Source organism: Scylla paramamosain, chromosome 1 (genome assembly GCF_035594125.1).
Source record: "Scylla paramamosain isolate STU-SP2022 chromosome 1, ASM3559412v1, whole genome shotgun sequence".
Classification (NCBI taxonomy): Eukaryota; Metazoa; Arthropoda; class Malacostraca; order Decapoda; family Portunidae; genus Scylla; species Scylla paramamosain.
This window is the reverse complement of record NC_087151.1, coordinates 27,448,041-27,468,520: the sequence shown is the minus strand read 5'-3', so window position 1 is coordinate 27,468,520 and position 20,480 is coordinate 27,448,041. Positions and strand designations below refer to the sequence as shown.

Here is a 20,480-nt window from a genome sequence, read left to right as displayed (position 1 = left end):
CCCTTCACCGCACCTACTCTAATCCTGAGACCACAGCACTTCTTATGGAGTGTCATGCAAATAATAATAATAATAATAATAATAATAATAATAATAATAATAATAATAATAATAATAATAGTCATTATTATTGTTGTTGTTGTTGTTGTTGTTGTTGTTGATGATGTTGCTACTGGTGGTGGTGCTGCTGCTGGTGCTGGTGCTGGTGCTGCTGTTGTTTTCGTTAGTTTGTTGTTGTTGTTGTTGTTGAACAGCAACAACAATCATGACACCGCCACCATCATCTACAACAACAACAACGACGACGGCAACAGCAGGTGTGCGTGTAAGTAGCAGGTCTGTTACCACGTCAAGGAAGGGTAAAGAAGGGACCCGTTATGAAACGTAGTGGGTTAGGTCAGGGTAAGAGGGTTTCCATTGTGTGATGAAGAAGAGATAGCTACCACGCATCACAACTCTACAGACAGTGAATCAGTTTTGGAGGCCATAATTTAGCATTCATCTGTAAAATCTAAATGTCCAGGAATTTACGGAATAAAAGGAATAAATGAATACGAACATTGTTTTCTTAGAACACGACCACTGGAGTTAACCAGGCAAAAAAGTAAAAAATGGCAAGTATCACCGGGCACTAAACGTGATGGACGAGTCCCGAAAGCCCTTGACTGGACCTAGAGTCAGTTTTCGTCGATCCTTCCACGAAGACGGACTGAGCACCTCGCCGCATCGCCGACCTCCCTTACAGCCAAGGCACTGAGCATCAATAGAAACCACGTGTGAGTCCATCAAAGTATCACAAACTTTGTTTTTGTCTTTCTAGTTCTTCGCACGGGATCCCACAGATGGATAAGCTTCAGAATCTAACTGATAAGAAATAATAAGTATCCCCAGGCAGTGTTGGTGCAGGGCTGGCGTACAAGAGTAGACCATTACTGGTGTGCCATTACTCTGCATGTCTGTCTCCCACCAAGAATATGACCAGATCGGTAATTTACAGCCAGAGAGCGACACGCGTTACATGTTACTCCAGCGTGAGCAAACACATATACATTATCATTAGCAAAAGAGATCAGCAAATTTCTTTCACAGTATGAAAAAATCTTGGTTTTCCTTCAAACAGAAAAAATGCATTACCAGCAAAGTAAAGGTTTCAATTCATTCTCTCTCTCTCTCTCTCTCTCTCTCTCTCTCTCTCTCTCTCTCTCTCTCTCTCTCTCTCTCTCTCTCTCTCTCTCTCTCTTTCTATTACATCAGCTTATGCTTTCTTGATCTCCTTCTAACGTGGTTCACTTAGCCCAATGATTCTCAGTGTGGGCCGCGGCACACTTGTGTGCCACCAATATCTCCTTGGTGTGCCGCGAAGATTTGGGTGGGATTTTGATTTGTGTACATAATATAATGAAACTATTGTAAGTTGTAATTTATATTTATCAAGGGTGACTAATTATTATATATATATATATATATATATATATATATATATATATATATATATATATATATATATATATATATATATATATATATATATATATATATATATATATATATATATATATATATATATATATATATATATATATACATATATATATATAGAGACAGAGAGAGAGAGAGAGAGAGAGAGAGAGAGAGAGAGAGAGAGAGAGAGAGAGAGAGAGAGAGAGAGAGAGAGAGAGAGAGAGAGAGAGAGATGATGTGTGTGCGCTTGATGTCTTTCTGAGGAGGCACTCTTGCCCATTACCTTTCCCTAAGCACTATTCTGAATGACTCAGAGAGAGAGAGAGAGAGAGAGAGAGAGAGAGAGAGAGAGAGAGAGAGAGAGAGAGAGAGAGAGAGAGAGAGAGAGTCCGCTTGTATGAAATTTTAGCCGGTAATCATGAGGGCCAGTCAGTACACAATGGAATGAACCGTACATAGAGGGCGTAAGAAGGGCGTGTGCGATCATCACTTAGGCAAGTTTTGGTTGTCGAGGTGTCGATGTGCAGCAGCAGCATCTCGGGGCGTGCACCACTGCATGGCACGCCCTTCATCACCACTCATCATCGATGCACGTAACCTTTTCAGTACATGGCTGTCAGTCTCTGGAAGTGCATATTGTTTCGAGACGCTCCTGTCTCCTTCCACAGACGCAGCGCCATGGCAACCACCTCGCCGACAACAGCAGCTACAGCGGCCGTGATGGGGGAGGCTGAGGCAGCGGCGGTCCATTTCACTCTGCTGGATTATATGCTGTTCGTTCTCATGCTGGTGGTGTCACTTGGCATTGGAATCGTGAGTGCCTTCAAGAATCGCCACAATGTGTCCACCCAGGAGTACCTGGTGGGGAACAGGAAGATGTCCCCGGTGGCTGTGGGTCTGTCCCTGCTGGGTGGCTGGGTGTCCGCCGTTTCCATCCTGGGTGAGTGTGCCACCAGGCATGGTGGGTGAGGCGCAATCCAGTGCTCTTCTGCATTGCTTTCCAATAGAACACTGAAATTTTTAAACTTATTTTACGAGCGCTTCATAATTTATTTAGTTTGTACACATAATGAGAATGACAACAATGGCCTTGTAATTCTGAGTTGTGGACATACCACAATCGCATCCCACATCTCAGCTGATGCAGCCAGTACCCCATCAGGTCTTTGTCACGGCTAAGAAGCTAAATGAATGTTATTCTCAACTTCACATTGTTGATTTTATAATAAGGGGGTGGACTAAATATAAAGTGCACATATAATGTGAAACTACATTCCTGAGATCGTGTCAGTATATCTCTGGAATCAATGATCTTCCTCAGGAAACGCCACGGAGGTGTACTTTTACGGGACGCAGCTGGTGACGTCCTTGTTGGGTTGCATTCCTGCTTCCATCCTGGTGGTGACAGTGATCTTACCACTCCTCTACGAACTGAGGATCATCTCCATTAACGAAGTGAGACACATGTAGATGAGTGTTAGTTAACATAGTAAAACAATAGAAGCACAGGGCGTGAGGTGAGCGGTGCCCTTGTGGTGCCACTAACACTCGTATGTTTGTCTTGCTAAGTGGAGTAATAGCTTATACCTCCAATTCCAGGTTGTGTTTATCATTACATCTGCTATTGGAAGTTTCTTACATAATTAAGGTTGCATTATAAGATTAATGTAACTGGCATGTTTTTTTTACTTATTTTTATTTTATTTTCATGTACTACTGTGGAAGACACAGCGAGGCACTTGTGTAGCGTAAAAGGATAAACCATTCTTTACTTTGTACTAATGATAAGATGATGAGTGACAATAATATCAAAATATACAAAATTTGACTTTACATCCATTTTTACGAATAGGAAGTCGCCGACACAATTCACAACAGAGATGTCCTGGCTTTGAACCTTGTTTTTGTTCAGGCTGTTGCTTTTGTTTAACCAGCAGTAAAGAGATACTAGAAGTGTGTGTGACATTTCTAAGAACGACACACACACACACACACACACACACACACACACACACATTGGGTGTTTTATGATTTATCTTCCTTTTTCCTTTTCCTCCTTCAGTACATCGAGCTGAGGTACAACTCTGCCACGCTCCGCAAGCTGATGACTCTCTGTGTGTTGTTCACAAATTACTTCTTCATGGGGGTGTGCCTGTACACCCCGTCCCTCGCCCTCACCACTGTCACCAGCCTGCCTAGCTGGACCGCCACGCTCATCATGGGATCTGTCTGCACCATCTACATCACCATAGTAAGATACTCGTGATTTTGTCGACAGAAACAAACACCGTAATGTCTTGGGTCTAAGCAGATAGTCACTGTCCGGCCATCGGTCAATCATTTTAATAATTTTAAGTTTCCTTGCCTACATTTGTTACCAGGGCGGCGTGAAGGCAGTGGTGTACACGGATGTGATGCAGACACTGCTTATGTTTGGCGGCGTGCTGGCCGTGGTGGTCACGTGCTGCCAGGACCTGGGAGGCCTCGGCAATGTGTGGACCATCGCCCAACGAGGAGGAAGGATAAGCTTCTTCGAGTGAGTGCAATTCTTTCATTCCTTCCATACGGGCTTACCTCAACATCATGTGTACGACATGTACTGTACGTTAAAGGTTGGGAGCCAGCCAGGGGGAGGAGCATATACTGAGAAGGAAGGTTAAGTGTCAGTAACAACACGCAGCCCTTTCCTTTCCCCAGCATGAACACGAGCATATTCGAGCGACACACTTTCCTCTCCACCTTCGTGCTCGGTTTCTATGTTTTCCTCAACAATGTGGGGTTCAATCCTATCATGTTCCAGCGCTTCGCCGCCGTCAGCACAGTGCAGTCAGCCGTCAGGTGAGTTTACTTGCTATTAACTTATGAATGTCAGTTAAACTTGAACTGAAAACAAATTCACTGAATGATGCCACTGATGGAATAAGTTCAGAGCAATCTTTAGAACAGAAGGAAATAGATACACCCTGCTGGCATATTCTACACATACCAGTGCTTTTAAGCCAATCCAGGATTCGAGGCAGTAAATGAATAGAAGGTAAGCATGACGCGCCCTCACCGACATGGAGGTGAGGGCGATGCACGCGTCCCTCCATATCAAGACAACATGAGTCCCTGTAATGCTTTCTCCGCGCGTGTCATCTTCAGGTTGAGCGTGTTTTTCCTGTTCGGCATGGCGGCCTTGTGGATCGTTTTCTTCCTGTCAGGACTCGTCGCCTACGCCTCCTACGCGGACTGTGACCCCCTCACCGCCGGCCTGATCCAGAAGCCCGACCAGATCATCCCCTTCCTGGTGACGGACAGACTGTCGCGTTTCAGCGGCCTGGTGGGGATTTTTGTGGCGGCAGTGTACAGCGGCGTGCTCAGGTGTGTGTGCGTGTGCGCAGAGAGAGAGAGAGAGAGAGAGAGAGAGAGAGAGAGAGAGAGAGAGAGAGAGAGAGAGAGAGAGAGAGAGAGAGAGGCGCAACATCCCCAGCAGTCTTCACACAACATAAATACACACGCGTGATCTGCATATTTCTATTCGTATTATCTTTCTCCCATTACATCCTGTCACTCACCTTCAAACAGTGGGGGCAAATCATGCAGCTGCATCCTTGCCTCTCCTCCCACAGCACGGTGTCCAGCTGTGCCAACTCAGTGGCCTGCGTGTTCTGGGAGGACTTCCTCAAGCCGCGTCCCTACTTCAGCAAATTTTCAGATGCCAAGGCGACCAACGTTGTTAAGCTTATCTGTGAGTCTGTCTGTCATTGTTAAGCAAAGCTCAGCGAAAGTGTTCACGGCACTCAAAACGCAAGTATCAGTCAGATAGATAGATACATAGATAGATAGGTAGACAGACATATAGACAGATAAATAGGTAGATAGATAAGACGGTAGATAGATAGACGGATACATACATGCATGCATACATGTATACATAGAATGATGAAATGACAGAAAGACAGACAAAACAGGCAGATAGATAGATAGATAAATTAATAAAAGATAGATAAATAGATACATAGACAGACAGATAGACACAGACAGACATACAGATAGACAAACATATATAGACAGATAGATAGATAGACAGATAGACAGAGAGACAGACAGGTAGACAGAGAGACAGATAGACAGACAGATAAGTCCCTTGTGTTAGTAGTGATGAGCGGCTCTCCCCTCACAGCGGCAGTGTCGGGGGTGGTGGCCATCATGCTGGGGCTGCTGGTGGAGGAGATGGGCAATATATTCGTGGTGGCGTACAGTGTGTGTGGTGCTGTCGTCGGTCCCATGACGGGTGTGTACCTCACCGGCATCTTCGCTCCCTGGGTCACTGTCAAGGTGAGTGAGCGATCCTCTCAGCCTTACAGGAATAGCAGCCGCTTCATGCACCTCGCTATATCATTTTTTTCATTGTTGTTATCTTTGTTGATAATAGCGGTGATAAGAGTAGTAGTAGTAGTAGTAGTAGCAGTAGTAGTAGCAGTAGTAGTAGTAGTAGTAGTAGTAGTAGTAGTAGTAGTAGTAGTAGTAGTAGTAGTAGTAGTAGTAGTAGTAGTGATAATAATAATAACAATAATAATAATAATAATAATAATAATAATAATAATAATAATAATAATAATAATAATAATAGTAATAACAATAATAATAATAATAAAAATAATAATAATAATAATAACAATAATAATAATAATAATAATAATAATAATAATAATAATAATAATAATAATAATAATAATATTAGTAATTATAATAAAATAATAATAGTAATAATGATAATAATAATAATAATAATAATAATAATAATAATGATAATAATAATAATAATAATAATAATAATAATAATAATAATAATAATAATAATAATAATAATAATGATAATAATAATAATAATAATAATAATAATAATATATTATTATTATTATTATTATTATTATTATTATTATTATTATTATTATTATCATTATTATTCCTTTTATCATTACTATTATTGCTATTATTGTTGTTGTTGTTGTTGTTGTTGTCTCCACGTTATTCAAAGAAAACAATGGGTTATTGTTAAACTCTTCCATTTCGTCAAGTGGACTATTGAGGCTGACACATATGTTCAGACTGAAAGGCAGCGCAGCCCCATTCAGTAACCACTCCCAATCACTCCTCGCCTCACAGGGCGCCACGATGGGGTTCTTCGTCTCGCTCGTCTTCAATTTGTGGGTCGTAATCGGCAAGTTAGCACGGGGTGGCGGTTCCCCCAGCATGCTGCCGCTCTCCACTGCCGGCTGCCTCGCCCCCCTCATGAACACCACCCTGCCCGATGTCCTGCCTACCACCTCCTATATCACCACCCTTCTCAACACCACAGCCACGGCTGTAGCAAGCGAGACGTGAGCACATCAACTACCACCGTACTCCGCCACCACTATCTCCATCACATTTGCCTTCATCACCGACACAATCTTCATCACTATCAGCATGAACACCACAGTGCAACCACTACCACCGCCACAGCACCACAGCACAGCCCACGTCCCTGTCACTACCACCATACATTTCCATCTACTTTAAGAACTGATATTTGCTGAGGTATAACATTGACATAGTGTTGGCGCCATTACAGTGGTGGACTTCACACAGGAGGAGGCAGTAGACACCTGCCGAAACGATAAATACTCCCAGTGAGGTCTAAAGCACTGTTCAGGGGGTGCTGTGAACTTATCATTAAACCCAGCTGTGACCTCACTGAACGTTTCTCTTTGTGTCTCACAACACAAGGGGACAGTCACAGCCTGTCCTCTAAAGACAACTCTCTTCCTCCACACAAAACGCAAGCATCTAATAACACACACACCCTTCACTCAAAAATTTCAAAATTGTCATGGCGACTCCTACACCAGCCCCGGAGTCCCCATCTGGGGAGGGGACCATAAATGTCCCCATGTTGGACTGCCTTTCTGTCGACGACAAGAGAGTCTTGACACTCCTCTCAACTTTTCCCTCATTAACTTCTGCAACATTCGCGGTCTAAGATCTAATTTTCAGTCTGTAGAACACCACCTCTCCTCTTCTAAACCTCATCTTCTTTTCCTCACTGAAACTCAGGTGTCTGAGGCAACTGACAATAGCCCCTTTTCTGTTCCCTCCTACTTTCTCTATCCTCATTTTCGATCCAAAGCTGGATGTTGCGTTTATGTGCGCAATGACTTAACCTGCTCTCGTGCCCACGCTCTTGAATCTTCCGAGTTTTCCACCATCTGGCTACGACTAGAGAGTTACTCTCAAACTAAATTTATCTGTGCTGTATACCTCTCACCTAACTCCTCTGACTATAAGAAATTCTTTGACTACTTAACTTCCAAAGTGGAGCACATTCTGACCCTCTTCCCTTTTGCAGAGATCTCCATTCTTGGAGACTTCAATGTTCACCACCAGCTTTGGCTTTCCTCTCCCTTCACTGACCATCCTGGTGAACTAGCCAACAACTTTGCTATCCTCCACGACCTAGAGCAATTGGTGCAACACCCTACTCGTATTCCTGACCGTCTTGGAGATACGCCCAACATTCTTGACCTTTTCCTGACCTCTAATCCTTCTGCTTATGCTGTCACCCTTTCTTCTCCGTTGGACTCCTCCGATCACAATCTCATATCTGTATCTTGTCCTATCGCTCCAATCCCTCCTCAGGATCCCCCTAAGCGAAGGTGCCTCTGGCGTTTTGCCTCTGCTAGTTGGGGGGGGACCTGAGGAGGTATTTTGCTGATTTTCCTTGGAATGACTACTGCTTCCGTGTCAGAGACCCGTCTTTGTGTGCTGAGCGCATAACAGAGGTGATAGTGTCTGGCATGGAGGCATGCATTCCTCACTCATTTTCTCGTCCTAAACCTTCTAAACCTTGATTTAACACAGCTTGTTCTCGTGCTATACATGATAGAGAGGTGGCCCACAAAAGGTACACAAGCCTTCCATCACCAGAATCTCATGCACTTTATATTTCTGCCCGGAAGCATGCCAAGTCTGTTCTCCAACTAGCCAAAAACTCCTTCATTAACAGAAAGTGTCAAAACCTTTCAAGTTCTAACTCCCGTCGTGACTTCTGGCACCTAGCCAAAAATATCTCCAATAACTTTGCTTCTTCTTCTTTCCCTCCTTTATTTCAACCAGATGGCACCACTGCTATCACATCTATTTCTAAAGCTGAACTCTTCGCTCAAACTTTTGCTAAAAACTGTACCTTGGACGATTCTGGGCTTATTCCTCCCTCTTCTCCACCCTCTGACTACTTCATGCTACCTATTAAAATTCTTCGCAATGATGTTTTCCATGCCCTCGCTTATGGACCTGATTGGGTCCCTCCTATTGTTCTCCGAAACTGTGCCTCCGTGCTTGCACCTTGCCTAGTCAAACTCTTTCAGCTCTGTCTGTCAACATCTACCTTTCCTTCTTGCTGGAAGATTGCCTACATTCAACCTGTTCCCTAAAAGGGGTGACCGTTCTAATCCATCAAACTACCGTCCTATTGCTTTAATTTCCTGCCTATCTAAAGTTTTTGAATCTATCCTCAACAGGAAGATTCTTAAATATCTATCTGATCTTCTATCTGATCGCCAGTATGGGTTCCGTCAAGGCCGCTCTACTGGTGATCTTCTGGCTTTCCTTAATGAGTCTTGGTCATCCTCTTTTAGATATTTTGGTGAAACTTTTGTTGTTGCCTTGGACATATCAAAAACTTTTGATAGAGTCTGGCACAAAGCTTTGATTTCCAAACTACCTTCCTACGGCTTCTATCCTTCTCTCTGTAACTTCATCTCAAGTTTCCTTTCTGACCGTTCTATTGCTGCTGTGGTAGACGGTCACTGTTCTTCTCCTAAATCTATTAACAGTGGTGTTCCTCAGGGTTCTGTCCTGTCACCCACTCTCTTCTTATTATTCATTAATGATCTTCTAAACCAAACTTCTTGTCCTATCCACTCTTACGCCGATGATACCACCCTGCACTTTTCCACGTCTTTTCATAGACGTCCAACCCTTCAGGAAGTAAACATTTCACACAGGGAAGCCACAGAACGCTTGACTTCTGATCTTTCTAAAATTTATGATTGGGGCAGAGCAAACTTGGTATTGTTCAATGACTCAAAAACTCAATTCCTCCATCTATCAACTCGACACAACCTTCCAGACAACTATTCCCTCTTTTTCAATGGCACTCAACTGTCCCCCTCTTCTACACTGAACATCCTTGGTCTGTCCTTTACTTATAATCTGAACTGGAAACTTCACATCACATATCTAGCTAAAACAGCTTCTATGAAGTAAGGTGCTCTGAGACGTCTCCGCCAGTTTTTCTCATCCCCCAAGCTGCTAACTCTGGACAAGGGCCTTATCTGTCCATATACCTAGTGTGCTTCACATGTCTGGGGAGTTCCACTCATACTGCTCTTCTAGACAGGGTGGAATCAAAAGCTTTTCGTCTCATCAGCTCCTCTCCTCTAACTGACTGTCTTCAGCCTCTCTCTCTCATCGCCGCAATGTTGCATCTCTAGCTGTCTTCTACCGCTATTTTCATGTTAACTCTTCTTCTGATCTTGCTAACTACATGCCTCCCCTCCTCCCGCGGCCTCGCTGCACAAGACTTTCTTCTTTCTCTCACCCCTATTCTGTCCGCCTCTCTAACGCAAGAGTTAACCAGTATTCTCAATCATTCATCCCTTTCTCTGGTAAACTCTGGAACTCCCTGCCTGCTTCTGTATTTCCACCTTCCTATGACTTGAACTCCTTCAAGAGGGAGGTTTCAAGACACTTATCCTTCAGTTTTTGACTACCGCCTTGAACCCTTTTATGGGACTGGCATTTCAGTGGGCATTTTTTTTTATTGGATTTTTGTTGCCCTTGGCCAGTGTCCCACCTACACAAAAAAAAAAAAAATAAATAAATAAATAAATAAATAAAATAAAATAAATAAATAAATAAACATTTTTGTTTGCAGGCTTGATGAAGGGACAGTCTATGACATATCCTACTGCTACCTCGGCATTGCTGGAGTGGTGATTACGATGGTGGTGAGCACGCTAACCTCATTGCTTGCAGGTAACACACGCCCTTCTGCCCCCCCCCCCTCTCTCTCTCTCTCTCTCTCTCTCTCTCTCTCTCTCTCTCTCTCTCTCTCTCTCTCTCTCTCTCTCTCTCTCTCTCTCTCTCTCTCTCTCTCTCCTTTATTATGGAATATGCAATTTATCTCCCTCATCAGTTTATGTTAATTGACGTGTCATAAACAATATTTTTGGTCTCATCGCCATCCCGCCAGGTCCGACGAAGCCAGACAGCCTGAGGAAGGGAGTAGTCAGCCCCACGTGCCTCAAGGTGTACACGTGGGTGTGGTCGCGTCTGCACGGCCATCAGGATGACGACAAGAGGAAAGAGGCTCGGCATCTGAGTGTATAGTGCAGCACATCTCCATGGAAACACCGCAGCTCAAGCTTGACTCCTGCTGCCTCGTCTGGCACTGCACTGTTTATCTGTCATTGCATCTTACTAAAATATCTTTCACCACTAGGCAGTTATTTTTCGTTCCAATCATAAATACTCATAACTGATCATACGTAGGCACCTACACCCGCCACGTGGCCCCCACTGTGGTTCAGTATAGTTAAGCACACTGACAAGTCCGCCAACCAACTGAAGGTATTCATGTTCATTGTCAGTGTGAGAAAATAGTGGAACACTTAATTTTCTATACATACAATTACAGCACAAAAGTAGTTATATATGTTTTAAGGTAAAACAAAAAAGTGTTTTAATTGTGACTTCTCGCGAAAAAGTGTCAACGGAAGGCAGTGCACGTACACCCAACACATGCCATGGTGGAGGGAGTGTCGAGGTGGGAAAGGATCACTTGGGCAGCGAGGAGTGACGTAGGTGTAGATCACTTTATTGCAGCACACTTTTAAGAACACACAAAAAAAATAATAATAGAATAAGAGAAGCTGCTAAAAACCCCCTAACGACTCAACACAAACAACCTGATTGCTGAGGCTATTCCATTTTATCTACCACTTTATATGAGAACGAATTCCTCCCCATCTACTTTTTAAATCTATCTTCACCGTGTTTAGCTTGAACCCGCTATATCTTGTCCTATCCTGATTACTGACTGAAAATGTTGCTTATATCACCCTTGTTATATCCCATACACCACTTAAAGACCTCTATCAGGGCCTTCTTAACCTAAGCTTCTCTAAAGAGTTTATATTTTAAATCTTGAGTTCCCTCTCGTAAGGAACACTCATCATCCCCTGTCTCTTTTTAGTCATTCTCCTTTGTACTGATTCTATAGAATAAACCTATATTAATCTTTTTGGGGACACTGATAATACACGCTGTAGTTTCTCCTGTGAGACTCAACAGTCGCTTGCTGGAGCACGGAGCCAACCAGTATTTTTATTTAAAGTATTGTGCGTTCCGTTAATTGATCAGTGTAAACCATCTATTTCCTATTTGAACGAGTCTACTTTCCTCCACGATGGGCAATTCTACGCGTGGCTCCCTTCAGACGGAATAATGAACCCTGATTCACTCATACATCATCATCACCATCATCATCATGATTATCACCATCATTAAAGTTCACGATTCCAGTGCAGGACAAATATCTGCCAAGTGTCAAGTGGAGGGTTGAGCCAAACAGCCTCGCGCCACTCTGGCTGAGGCGTCTTGGCGGGGCCACGACGGGGTTGCGGGCACGTCTTTGCATTGCCCGCTGACGTAATACTGTGTGTGCCTGGTGAATGAGGTGAAATTTGCTATGTTTATATAACTAATCAACATACTAACTCTTAATTAGTAATAAGCAACATATATAGCTTTCTTCAATGTATCAACTACTCAAATAAAAACATTTACAAACATTGTGCTTATTCCTGGAGAAAACCTACGTGCTGCTCCCCGCAACACTGACGCCTGGTAAAGAAAGACTTCCGCTTCCCACCACTGAACGAACACCGGAAGGACGCAGCGCGGCGTTGCCTTCTATACGAGCAAAGCCACGTGTGTTGCCCTCCACGACAGGCGATGCACTGGAGAAAAGATTACGTTGTGGTGTTGTTCATGTGTCTTTAAAAATTATAGGAATACCATAATATCATTCTAGCGACCTTGGACAGCAGTGCAACAGGCAAAAGACGTAACTGAGGAGCAGGCCTGCACGAGCCTCATGTTGTGCTTTGGTGTTCTATGTGCCCGGTTCTGTCTGCTGCGAGTAATTGTTCATGATACGCTGAATGTTTCCACCAAACTATTGATCGCCTGTGTAAAGCCCTGCCCACACCAGTAACATTGTTTTGAAACAAAGTTTGTAAACAGTTTGGAAACAGTTTCCAAACAATTTACAAACTGTGCGCGCGGCGGAGGGTGCTGAATCAGTACCCGCGCGAGGCTTGCAGTGGAAGCACTATGTGGTCCACAGAAAAAACTCTAGGACTCATTGAGTTGCTTCACTCATCCCCAGTACTGTGGGATGCATCCTGTGTGGATTATAAGAATAAGTTGAAGAAAGCGGACGCCGTGAGGGAGATTGCTAATACACTTTCCGTGGACGAGAGTGAAATAGAAAAGAAAATCAAGGCCCTCAAAGTACAATTTAGAAGGGAGCATTTGAAACTTACTTCACTGAAAAAAAGTGGAGCTTCCCCGAAGAAGTATGCATGGTTTGGTTACAAGCCACTCCTGTTTCTGCTGCAGGGACGAGGAGCCAGAGGAAGCCAGCTAACAGACGCGACGAAGAGACAGGTAAGCTAATGTGTTTTACTGTTATAATTATTATCATTATTATTATCATCATTATCTAAATATGATGACTGTACTATAGAAATAGGTACAAAATATGCTATTTATATATGCATTTTAATCTAATAAAGACACAACACACGTGTACAGCTGGATAAATAACACTAGTAGTTGTAATAATAATAATAATAATAATAATAATAATAATAATAATAATAATAATAATAATAATAATAATAATGTCAACAAACTACTACAACGAGAACAACATTACTGACATTGTTTCTCTTCCTTTTCAGATTGCTGAAGTTGATTTTGAGCAAGAGACTGACGCTGCAACGAGGAGTGCCCCCCACCAGGATGACGCACCTCAGAGCGCCTCCAAGCCCCGCCCTTCCTCGACTAACAAAAGAAGTGAGGGCAAAGTGGACGAAACATTTCAGATGATGAAGTCTTTAGCAGAACACACCATTGGACGAGACGAGTACCATGTGTTTGGGGAGAACGTGGCCCATAAACTGAGGAACTGCGGGAGGAGTAGACGTGAGGTGTCATTCGCACAACACAAGATCAATGAGATAATCTTCAACTTGGAAATGGGTTGCTTCGGAGAGGACACAAATCAATTTCCTGAAGCACATTTCATATTCAGGAAGTAAGTCTTCAGCATTGTCATTGGTAGTATCGCAGGGCATCCCATAGGATTTCTCAAGCGCCTCTCCTTCTTGCTGTTCTCGTTCGCCAAGCATTTATGTGGTAATTATGAATAATGATACCAACATACACGTGGTTTTCTATTAAGAACACCTGTGACGATAAAACTACCTTAGTATTGCTTCAATGGTCAATAATGTATGAGAGAGAGAGAGAGAGAGAGAGAGAGAGAGAGAGAGAGAGAGAGAGAGAGAGAGAGAGAGAGAATACATTTCCACGATGTATACTTCTTGTCGTTAATTACCATGACTTAGTCTTTGCGTGGTGAGATCAGAGCTTCACAGTTCACGCTCCTCAGGAACCACAGATTGTCTGCTTGAATATCCTGAGGGTGTACATGGGGCTTGTGAGCGAATCTCCACTTGCCAAATATCTCAGTGTAATTGCTAGTCTAATGGAGATTAAAATGGTATTTCTGTATTTTGTATTATTTTTAGATATTTAGGGTGCAACCATCAGCAAAAGTATTTCAAAGTCAGTAGTTGACATTCGAGCAAAATTGGTAAAAGCTGCTCCATCTGCTTTCAGCTCTGCCAGAAGCAAGTCACCATGACAAGTGCCTTTTTCCTTTATAAATAAATAAATAAATAAATAAATAAATAAATAAATATATATATATATATATATATATATATATATATATATATATATATATATATATATATATATATATATATATATATATATATATATATATATATATATATATATATATATATATATATATATATATATATATATATATGTGTGTGTGTGTGTGTGTGTGTGTGTGTGTGTGTGTGTGTGTGTGTGTGTGTGTGTGTGTGTGTGTATATAAACTTCATCACCAATCCCTTTTCCTTTTTCTTGCTCTTCCATGAGTGTATTGAAAGTGGTAAGCAAAATACAGAGGCTACTGCAGCGCCCTCCTCACTCACAGGCACCATGACGACAGCTGAGGTCTGGGCAGAAAACACTGTTTGGAAACATTATTTCCAAATAGTTTGCAGCCTGTTTGGAAACTGTTTCTGACAAAATGTTTGCAGACCGTTTGGAAACTGTTTCCAGACAGTCTGTAAACATTGTTTCCAAAGAGTGTCTGCATATGTGTCTGGTATGGACAGGCCTCAAGGTTCTGCTGCTTGTAATTGCTTGAGGTCTATTTCAATTATTGTGTGAATGTATTTAACTTAGTTGTTCATTGATTCATGATACCACTGAAATGATAAGGCTCCCTCATGTCACAGCTTTTTGTCTCACAAATGAGTGTCCCTCAGGGACTAATGCAAGGCAGAGGAATTATCCACTAGAAATACTGAATTCACAACAATACAGTAACCCAACACAGTTTGCCAAACGAGTTGTCATTTTCTGTAATAACACAGGCACACGTCCTTTCAGGGGGGAACTCAAGTACAAGGTTCAAACAAGTCGTTTTCTTGATCTGTATTATATCATTACTGATGTGACCTGCATTATTACAGATTGCTAATTCATAACCTCACAACACCACAGAATTAGGACCAGTCATCAAGCAGTCGATCAGCCAACCCATCAAGGCAGCAAAGGCTTCCATCTTACGTCATTCACGAAGGCATAATCAAGCTGAGGTCATCAATCTTGAAACTGAAAACAGTTTTTCTCACCCCCCCCAGCTGCTAACTCTGTACAAGGGCCTTATCCGTCCATGTATGGAGTATGCTTCACATGTCTGGGGGGGTTCCACTCATACTGCTCTTTTAGACAGGGTGGAATCAAAAGCTTTTCGTCTCATCGACTCCTCTCCTCTAACTGACTGTCTTCAGCCTCTCTCTCACCGCCGCAATGTTGCATATCTAGCTGTCTTTTACCGCTATTTTCATGCTAACTGCTCTTCTGATCTTGCTAACTGCATACCTCCCCTCCTTCCGCGGCCTCGCTGCACAAGACTTTCTTCTTTCTCTCACCCCTATTCTGTCCACCTCTCTAACGCAAGAGTTAACCAGTATTCTCAATCATTCATCCCTTTCTCTGGTAAACTCTGGAACTCCCTGCCTGCTTCTGTATTTCCACCTTCCTGTGACCTGAATTCCTTCAAGAGGGAGGTTTCAAAACACTTATTCATCAATTTTTGACCACTGCTTTGACCCTTTTATGGGACTGGCATTTCAGTGGGCATATTTTTTATTGGATTTTTGTTGCCCTTGGCCAGTGTCCTTCCTACATAAAAAAAAAAAAAAAAAAACGGTCCATTAGCGAACATTTACATGGCACCACTGGCTACGATGAGTGAAGCTCCTGTTCAGTGCAAAGCAAACCCACATCACAGGCCTCCCGTATTCAGGACAACATCAGCACCTAAAGAATCACTCTGTGTGGCTGCACGAAACATAATAAAGTTTTCGGGTGCAAAAATTGCATATAATCTATCAGATAGTACAGATGGCAGTCTACAATCTCTTGTTTCAAAGGAATTTTGTGTTTTAAATAAGAAATTCAATAAACAATATATTGTTACTTAGATCTGAATAGAAATGTTTCACGTTCAAATAAGCTTACTAAAAGAAATTTAGTATATTTATATACTAAATCGAGTGTATGAATTCGGTAGCCATCTTCAGGTGTGAGAAGCCCACAACAGGACGTTTCGCATTTTAACTCAAGGATGCAATATTGTGGCACCCAATTCGTGGATATTTTGATGTAAAGTATTGGAAGAATACATGTTCCGTGCCACCACCCCCCTTTCCCCCTGCCCCCCCTTATGGTACGAAGGAAACATAAAAAATAGAGTTACATTTGAAGTGTTTTATTTCAGACGTATTCCAGTGATGCATACGTTAATTTCTGCGTCATTGGACAAAGGGCGAGCAGATTCTGACCTGTGCACATCGAGACTACAATCAGTAACGGAGGGAAGGATTTTGTCACCTGGGCTCGACATCTCTCCATCAATGCAGGAGTCGTGTGCGTGCAACATGGAGTTCTGCTGAGCCCCAGTGAATGGAAGGATTTGCCATGCAGGGATATCAGACCGAAGAAATAAAAAGCTTGAGTTACGGCACGGAGGTCAATGTCATCCCTTAAGGCGCCATGTCTCGTCTACACTATGTAAGAAATACGAGTATGCCGACACCGCTTCGTCTTCTGGGATTGTGAGTGATGGCATACTCTGTGAGACAAGAATATTATAGTCCCTAGTTTTCTACTGAAGTTGTTGTTGTTGTTGTTGTTATTGTTGTTGTTGTTGTTGTTGTTGTTGTTGTTGTTGTTGTTGTTGTTGTTGTTGTTGTTGCTGTTGTTGTTGATGTTGCTGTTGTTTTGTTTTTGTTGTTGTTATTGTTGTTGTTGCTGTTGTTGTTGTCGTCGTCGTAAAATGTGCGCTTCGCTTCGCTGTGAATATTGTTGCTATGACACACACACACACACACACACACACACACACACACACACTAGGACGTACGTTTTTACCAAACCTATTTTTGCGGAATTAAAGACAGGTTTAAGGGATACTGAATATTCACCAAGTTGTGATTTCTGACTGTAAGAGACTTCATAGTAATGTGAATGAATGAGGGTCGGAGGCAACACAGCGGCAAGAGCTGAGGGGACGGATGGTGGTTTGCGTGATGCAGGGTCGCGCTGAGGCAAGGGTCGCGGCGCATCCCTGGAAAGACCATGCTCGGCCAGACGGCAAGACGCGTCACTGGGAGTCAAGCGTCCTGTCACTTACTCACGGCTTGAAATAAGTATACTTTTTTTTTTCACATGTTCATTCGAGTCCTAGACCTGCTTCAAGTTCCGTGAATCCAAAGAGACAGTCGAGTGAGAGCCACCACCCCCAGCCACACCGACCAGGCAGGCTTGTCACGGCAGGCAGGCGAGAGCAGGTGGGCCACGCAGCCAACACAGGTAATCTTTAGCACCCGTGGCACCTCGAAAGATTAATGTAAGACCCTTTCCTTGTCCCCACTCCTCTTCGTGTTCCTCCGCCACTTCAGTATTGTCACTCCCACTCCGTCTAATCAGCGCCACAATTTTAGTGTCACCTTGATCGAACGACCACCTCGACCCCCTGTCACGCGGCTCCTTCCCTTGCGCCAGCCTGTCCCTTCCATCTAATCCGGGACTCCTAACGTGTCACTGTCCGCTTTAATCTTATTGACTTATCATTTAAATGCAACACAAACCCTCAATTGCATAAATGTAGTGCTGACTGTATGTGATCATTTGAGGGTGATCTAATTTATTCTCTTTTCATATCTCTTCTCCCGGCACCCCTCCCACCAACGCGTGTCTCGAGATCGCGACACGTGACGGGGAAGTATTACTAATTTTTCAGTCTTACCAGATCGATATTATTGAGTTCTTGCGTTACTGGTAAATTCGTCTCAACGTGTGGCGGACGTCTTTGTAACGCCCATGAGAATTATTGAGAGATTACTATAATTCTTCCAACTCTCTCTTTCAATGTTATGTCAAGGAGAAACCTCGCGTGGCGCTTCCCGATTAGTGCGAAGACAACCTCGGTTTGTGGAGGATCGATTCCGCCGACGGCCGCCAGAGTGAAGCGAACTTTCCAGCCACACGCCGCCCTTTCCCCGCGGCGCCGCCCTCGGTAGCCGGAGTGACCCGCACCACGCTGGACGCCACGCCGGTAGGTATTCGTTACTGCCTTTGCTACATAATTTACTATCAATGTGGTTTGGTGTTGATAGTGCAGACAGTCATTACATGGCAACGATTAATCGTCTATTTGTCTGTGTATTCAGAAATGTATACGACAAGTACAGGATTTTTAAAACTCTTCAGATTTCTCTACGACCTACTTAAGTCTACAAAGAGTGTTCGCCGTATTTCATATATGTCTATGGAACAAGTTGCCACAAGTCACGTAAGTCTATGGGATAAACATATTTCGCATACGTTTCATGTTTGCCGTACCTCACATGAACCTACGGAGACTGATTATTTGAGGTTTGTGAAGACAGATCGGCACATTTCATATGAATGCATGACTTTGGCGGGGCATACGTTCTCTGAGTGCTTCCTTGCTATATCGTGAATTACATTTAGCTCGTTTACCGCGCTGATAACTCAACTTTTACACCAACCACAGCAATCCCCTTCAGACGACCCACACTTCAGCCTTTAACTTCATCCTAAGTCCTTCATGCCTCTCACTCCCACCAGCCAAACTTTCCAGACGTACCCAAAGACAATGACTAACACGACAACAAGCAAGTCTGTGTATTATCCTGCATTTATCACAAGTTGTGGCAGCAGGTGCGTGTTTATGACTCCATAAATACTAGTACTGCTTTCCACACGCATCCTCATCTCTTAAGTCGAGCGTTGCATTGGGAGGAGGCGGTGGGAAGAATCGCCCTGCTGCCTGATAACCATAAACAAGGCGATCCGGCGACTCCGTGACCCGTGGCTGTAAAGCAGAAAGTGGCAGGCTTAGTGACGCACCCACTCATCGTGTGTGTGTGTGTGTGTGTGTGTGTGTGTGTGTAAATATATCCAATAGGACTCATGAATATTTGGATTACACTCTAGTCATCACAAAAGCATTTTGCTATGGCTGCAAATCACCAAGTTTCTGGAAGTCCCGCCATCCCGGAGCAGTGATAGAAGGAAGGAAAGGCGAGGGCGAGGGATGGATTACGGCGCCACTGTGGTCTTGATTTAAACTTCACGCACATGGCAAGCAGAGGGATTTACGAGACACTGGCGCTGGCCACGAAGACTCAAGACACGGCGAGGTACAGCCGCTTAATGTGAGTGGAGAAAGTTTGCTATGAGATATCCAGCTTTACGTGTTCATTTGTAAGGAAGGGGAATCTGTCATTTGATGAATACTGGTGCTGGCATTCCACGAGGGATAGAAAGGTGACAAGAACTAATCGTGGAGCGCAGACACAACTTGAGGAATCCCATGTAGCCTGTAAGTAGGCACACATCTGTGGTGCTTGCTGTTTGGGAGCCTCTCATCCAGGCCATGTTTGTCTTGTTGCGTGACGGCGTGCAAGGTCAGGCGGGGGAGAGGCGACGGAGATACAGAGGCGGTAGCTTCTGGATAAAGGACGGGAATGTCGCAGGAAATATTTAGCTGTTCGTGTACTCATGCAAGCACACACGCACGAGCATACACGAACACGCACACGCACATGCGCGCGCGCACACACACACACACACACACACACACACACACACACACAGGAACGTGCACCCGGACAAAAAAAAAAAAAAAACACCAATATACAGCGTCAGTTCTCTGGTACTGTCCGGATATGACATATATTTCTCGAGTTCTGTAATCAAACAGTTCCTTCGTGGCGTAGTGGTCAGTGTTCCACCTCACGTCACACACTCACACACACACACACACACACACACACACACACACACACACACACACACACACACACACACACACACACACACACACACACACACACACACAAGATCTGTAAGGCGGCCAGGGCCACCCAGCATCACCTCCTTGAGAAACGCGTTAGCATCGTGCTGGTGTCCACGCTGCAATGTTTGACACCTTCTGCGGCACACACGCGTCCTGGTCTGAC

The 20,480-nt window shown here is 43.5% G+C and overlaps 3 protein-coding genes across 4 annotated transcripts in view; 2 read left to right on the top strand and 1 right to left on the bottom strand.

Moving 5' to 3' along the window:
• LOC135102563 (uncharacterized) overlaps positions 1 to 5,133 on the bottom strand; it is a 94,993-nt gene extending 89,860 nt beyond the window's left edge. The window contains exon 1 of one of the 2 annotated variants that reach the window (XM_064007848.1): positions 5,019 to 5,133. The gene's annotated coding sequence lies outside the window, so the exon portion shown is untranslated. The remainder of the gene's footprint in view (positions 1 to 5,018) is intronic. The other variant, XM_064007853.1, reaches the window with a different exon arrangement.
• On the top strand, positions 639 to 12,339 carry LOC135102592 (sodium-coupled monocarboxylate transporter 1-like). Its single transcript, XM_064007859.1, has 12 exons — positions 639 to 776; positions 2,130 to 2,401; positions 2,783 to 2,916; positions 3,524 to 3,712; positions 3,843 to 3,997; positions 4,159 to 4,299; positions 4,606 to 4,824; positions 5,073 to 5,191; positions 5,627 to 5,781; positions 6,613 to 6,827; positions 10,424 to 10,524; positions 10,742 to 12,339. Exons 2-12 carry the CDS (start codon positions 2,140 to 2,142, stop codon positions 10,876 to 10,878), a joined length of 1,827 nt encoding a protein of 608 aa, XP_063863929.1. The 5' UTR covers positions 639 to 776; positions 2,130 to 2,139; the 3' UTR covers positions 10,879 to 12,339.
• An 18-nt stretch (positions 12,340 to 12,357) lies between these two features.
• Positions 12,358 to 14,308, top strand: LOC135102604 (uncharacterized). Its single transcript, XM_064007869.1, has 2 exons — positions 12,358 to 13,221; positions 13,518 to 14,308. Exons 1-2 carry the CDS (start codon positions 12,886 to 12,888, stop codon positions 13,875 to 13,877), a joined length of 696 nt encoding a protein of 231 aa, XP_063863939.1. The 5' UTR covers positions 12,358 to 12,885; the 3' UTR covers positions 13,878 to 14,308.
• Positions 14,309 to 20,480: the final 6,172 nt, after the last annotated feature.

Excerpts from the sequence above, each read along its gene's own strand:
- LOC135102592 (XM_064007859.1), top strand. The coding sequence starts at position 2,140 with ATGGCAACCACCTCGCCGACAACAGCAGCTACAGCGGCCGTGATGGGG. Across the intron at positions 5,782-6,612 it reads CTCCCTGGGTCACTGTCAAG|GGCGCCACGATGGGGTTCTT; the intron begins GTGAGTGAGCGA and ends CTCGCCTCACAG. Across the intron at positions 10,525-10,741 it reads GCTAACCTCATTGCTTGCAG|GTCCGACGAAGCCAGACAGC; the intron begins GTAACACACGCC and ends CCATCCCGCCAG.
- LOC135102604 (XM_064007869.1), top strand. The coding sequence starts at position 12,886 with ATGTGGTCCACAGAAAAAACTCTAGGACTCATTGAGTTGCTTCACTCA. Across the intron at positions 13,222-13,517 it reads CAGACGCGACGAAGAGACAG|ATTGCTGAAGTTGATTTTGA; the intron begins GTAAGCTAATGT and ends CTTCCTTTTCAG.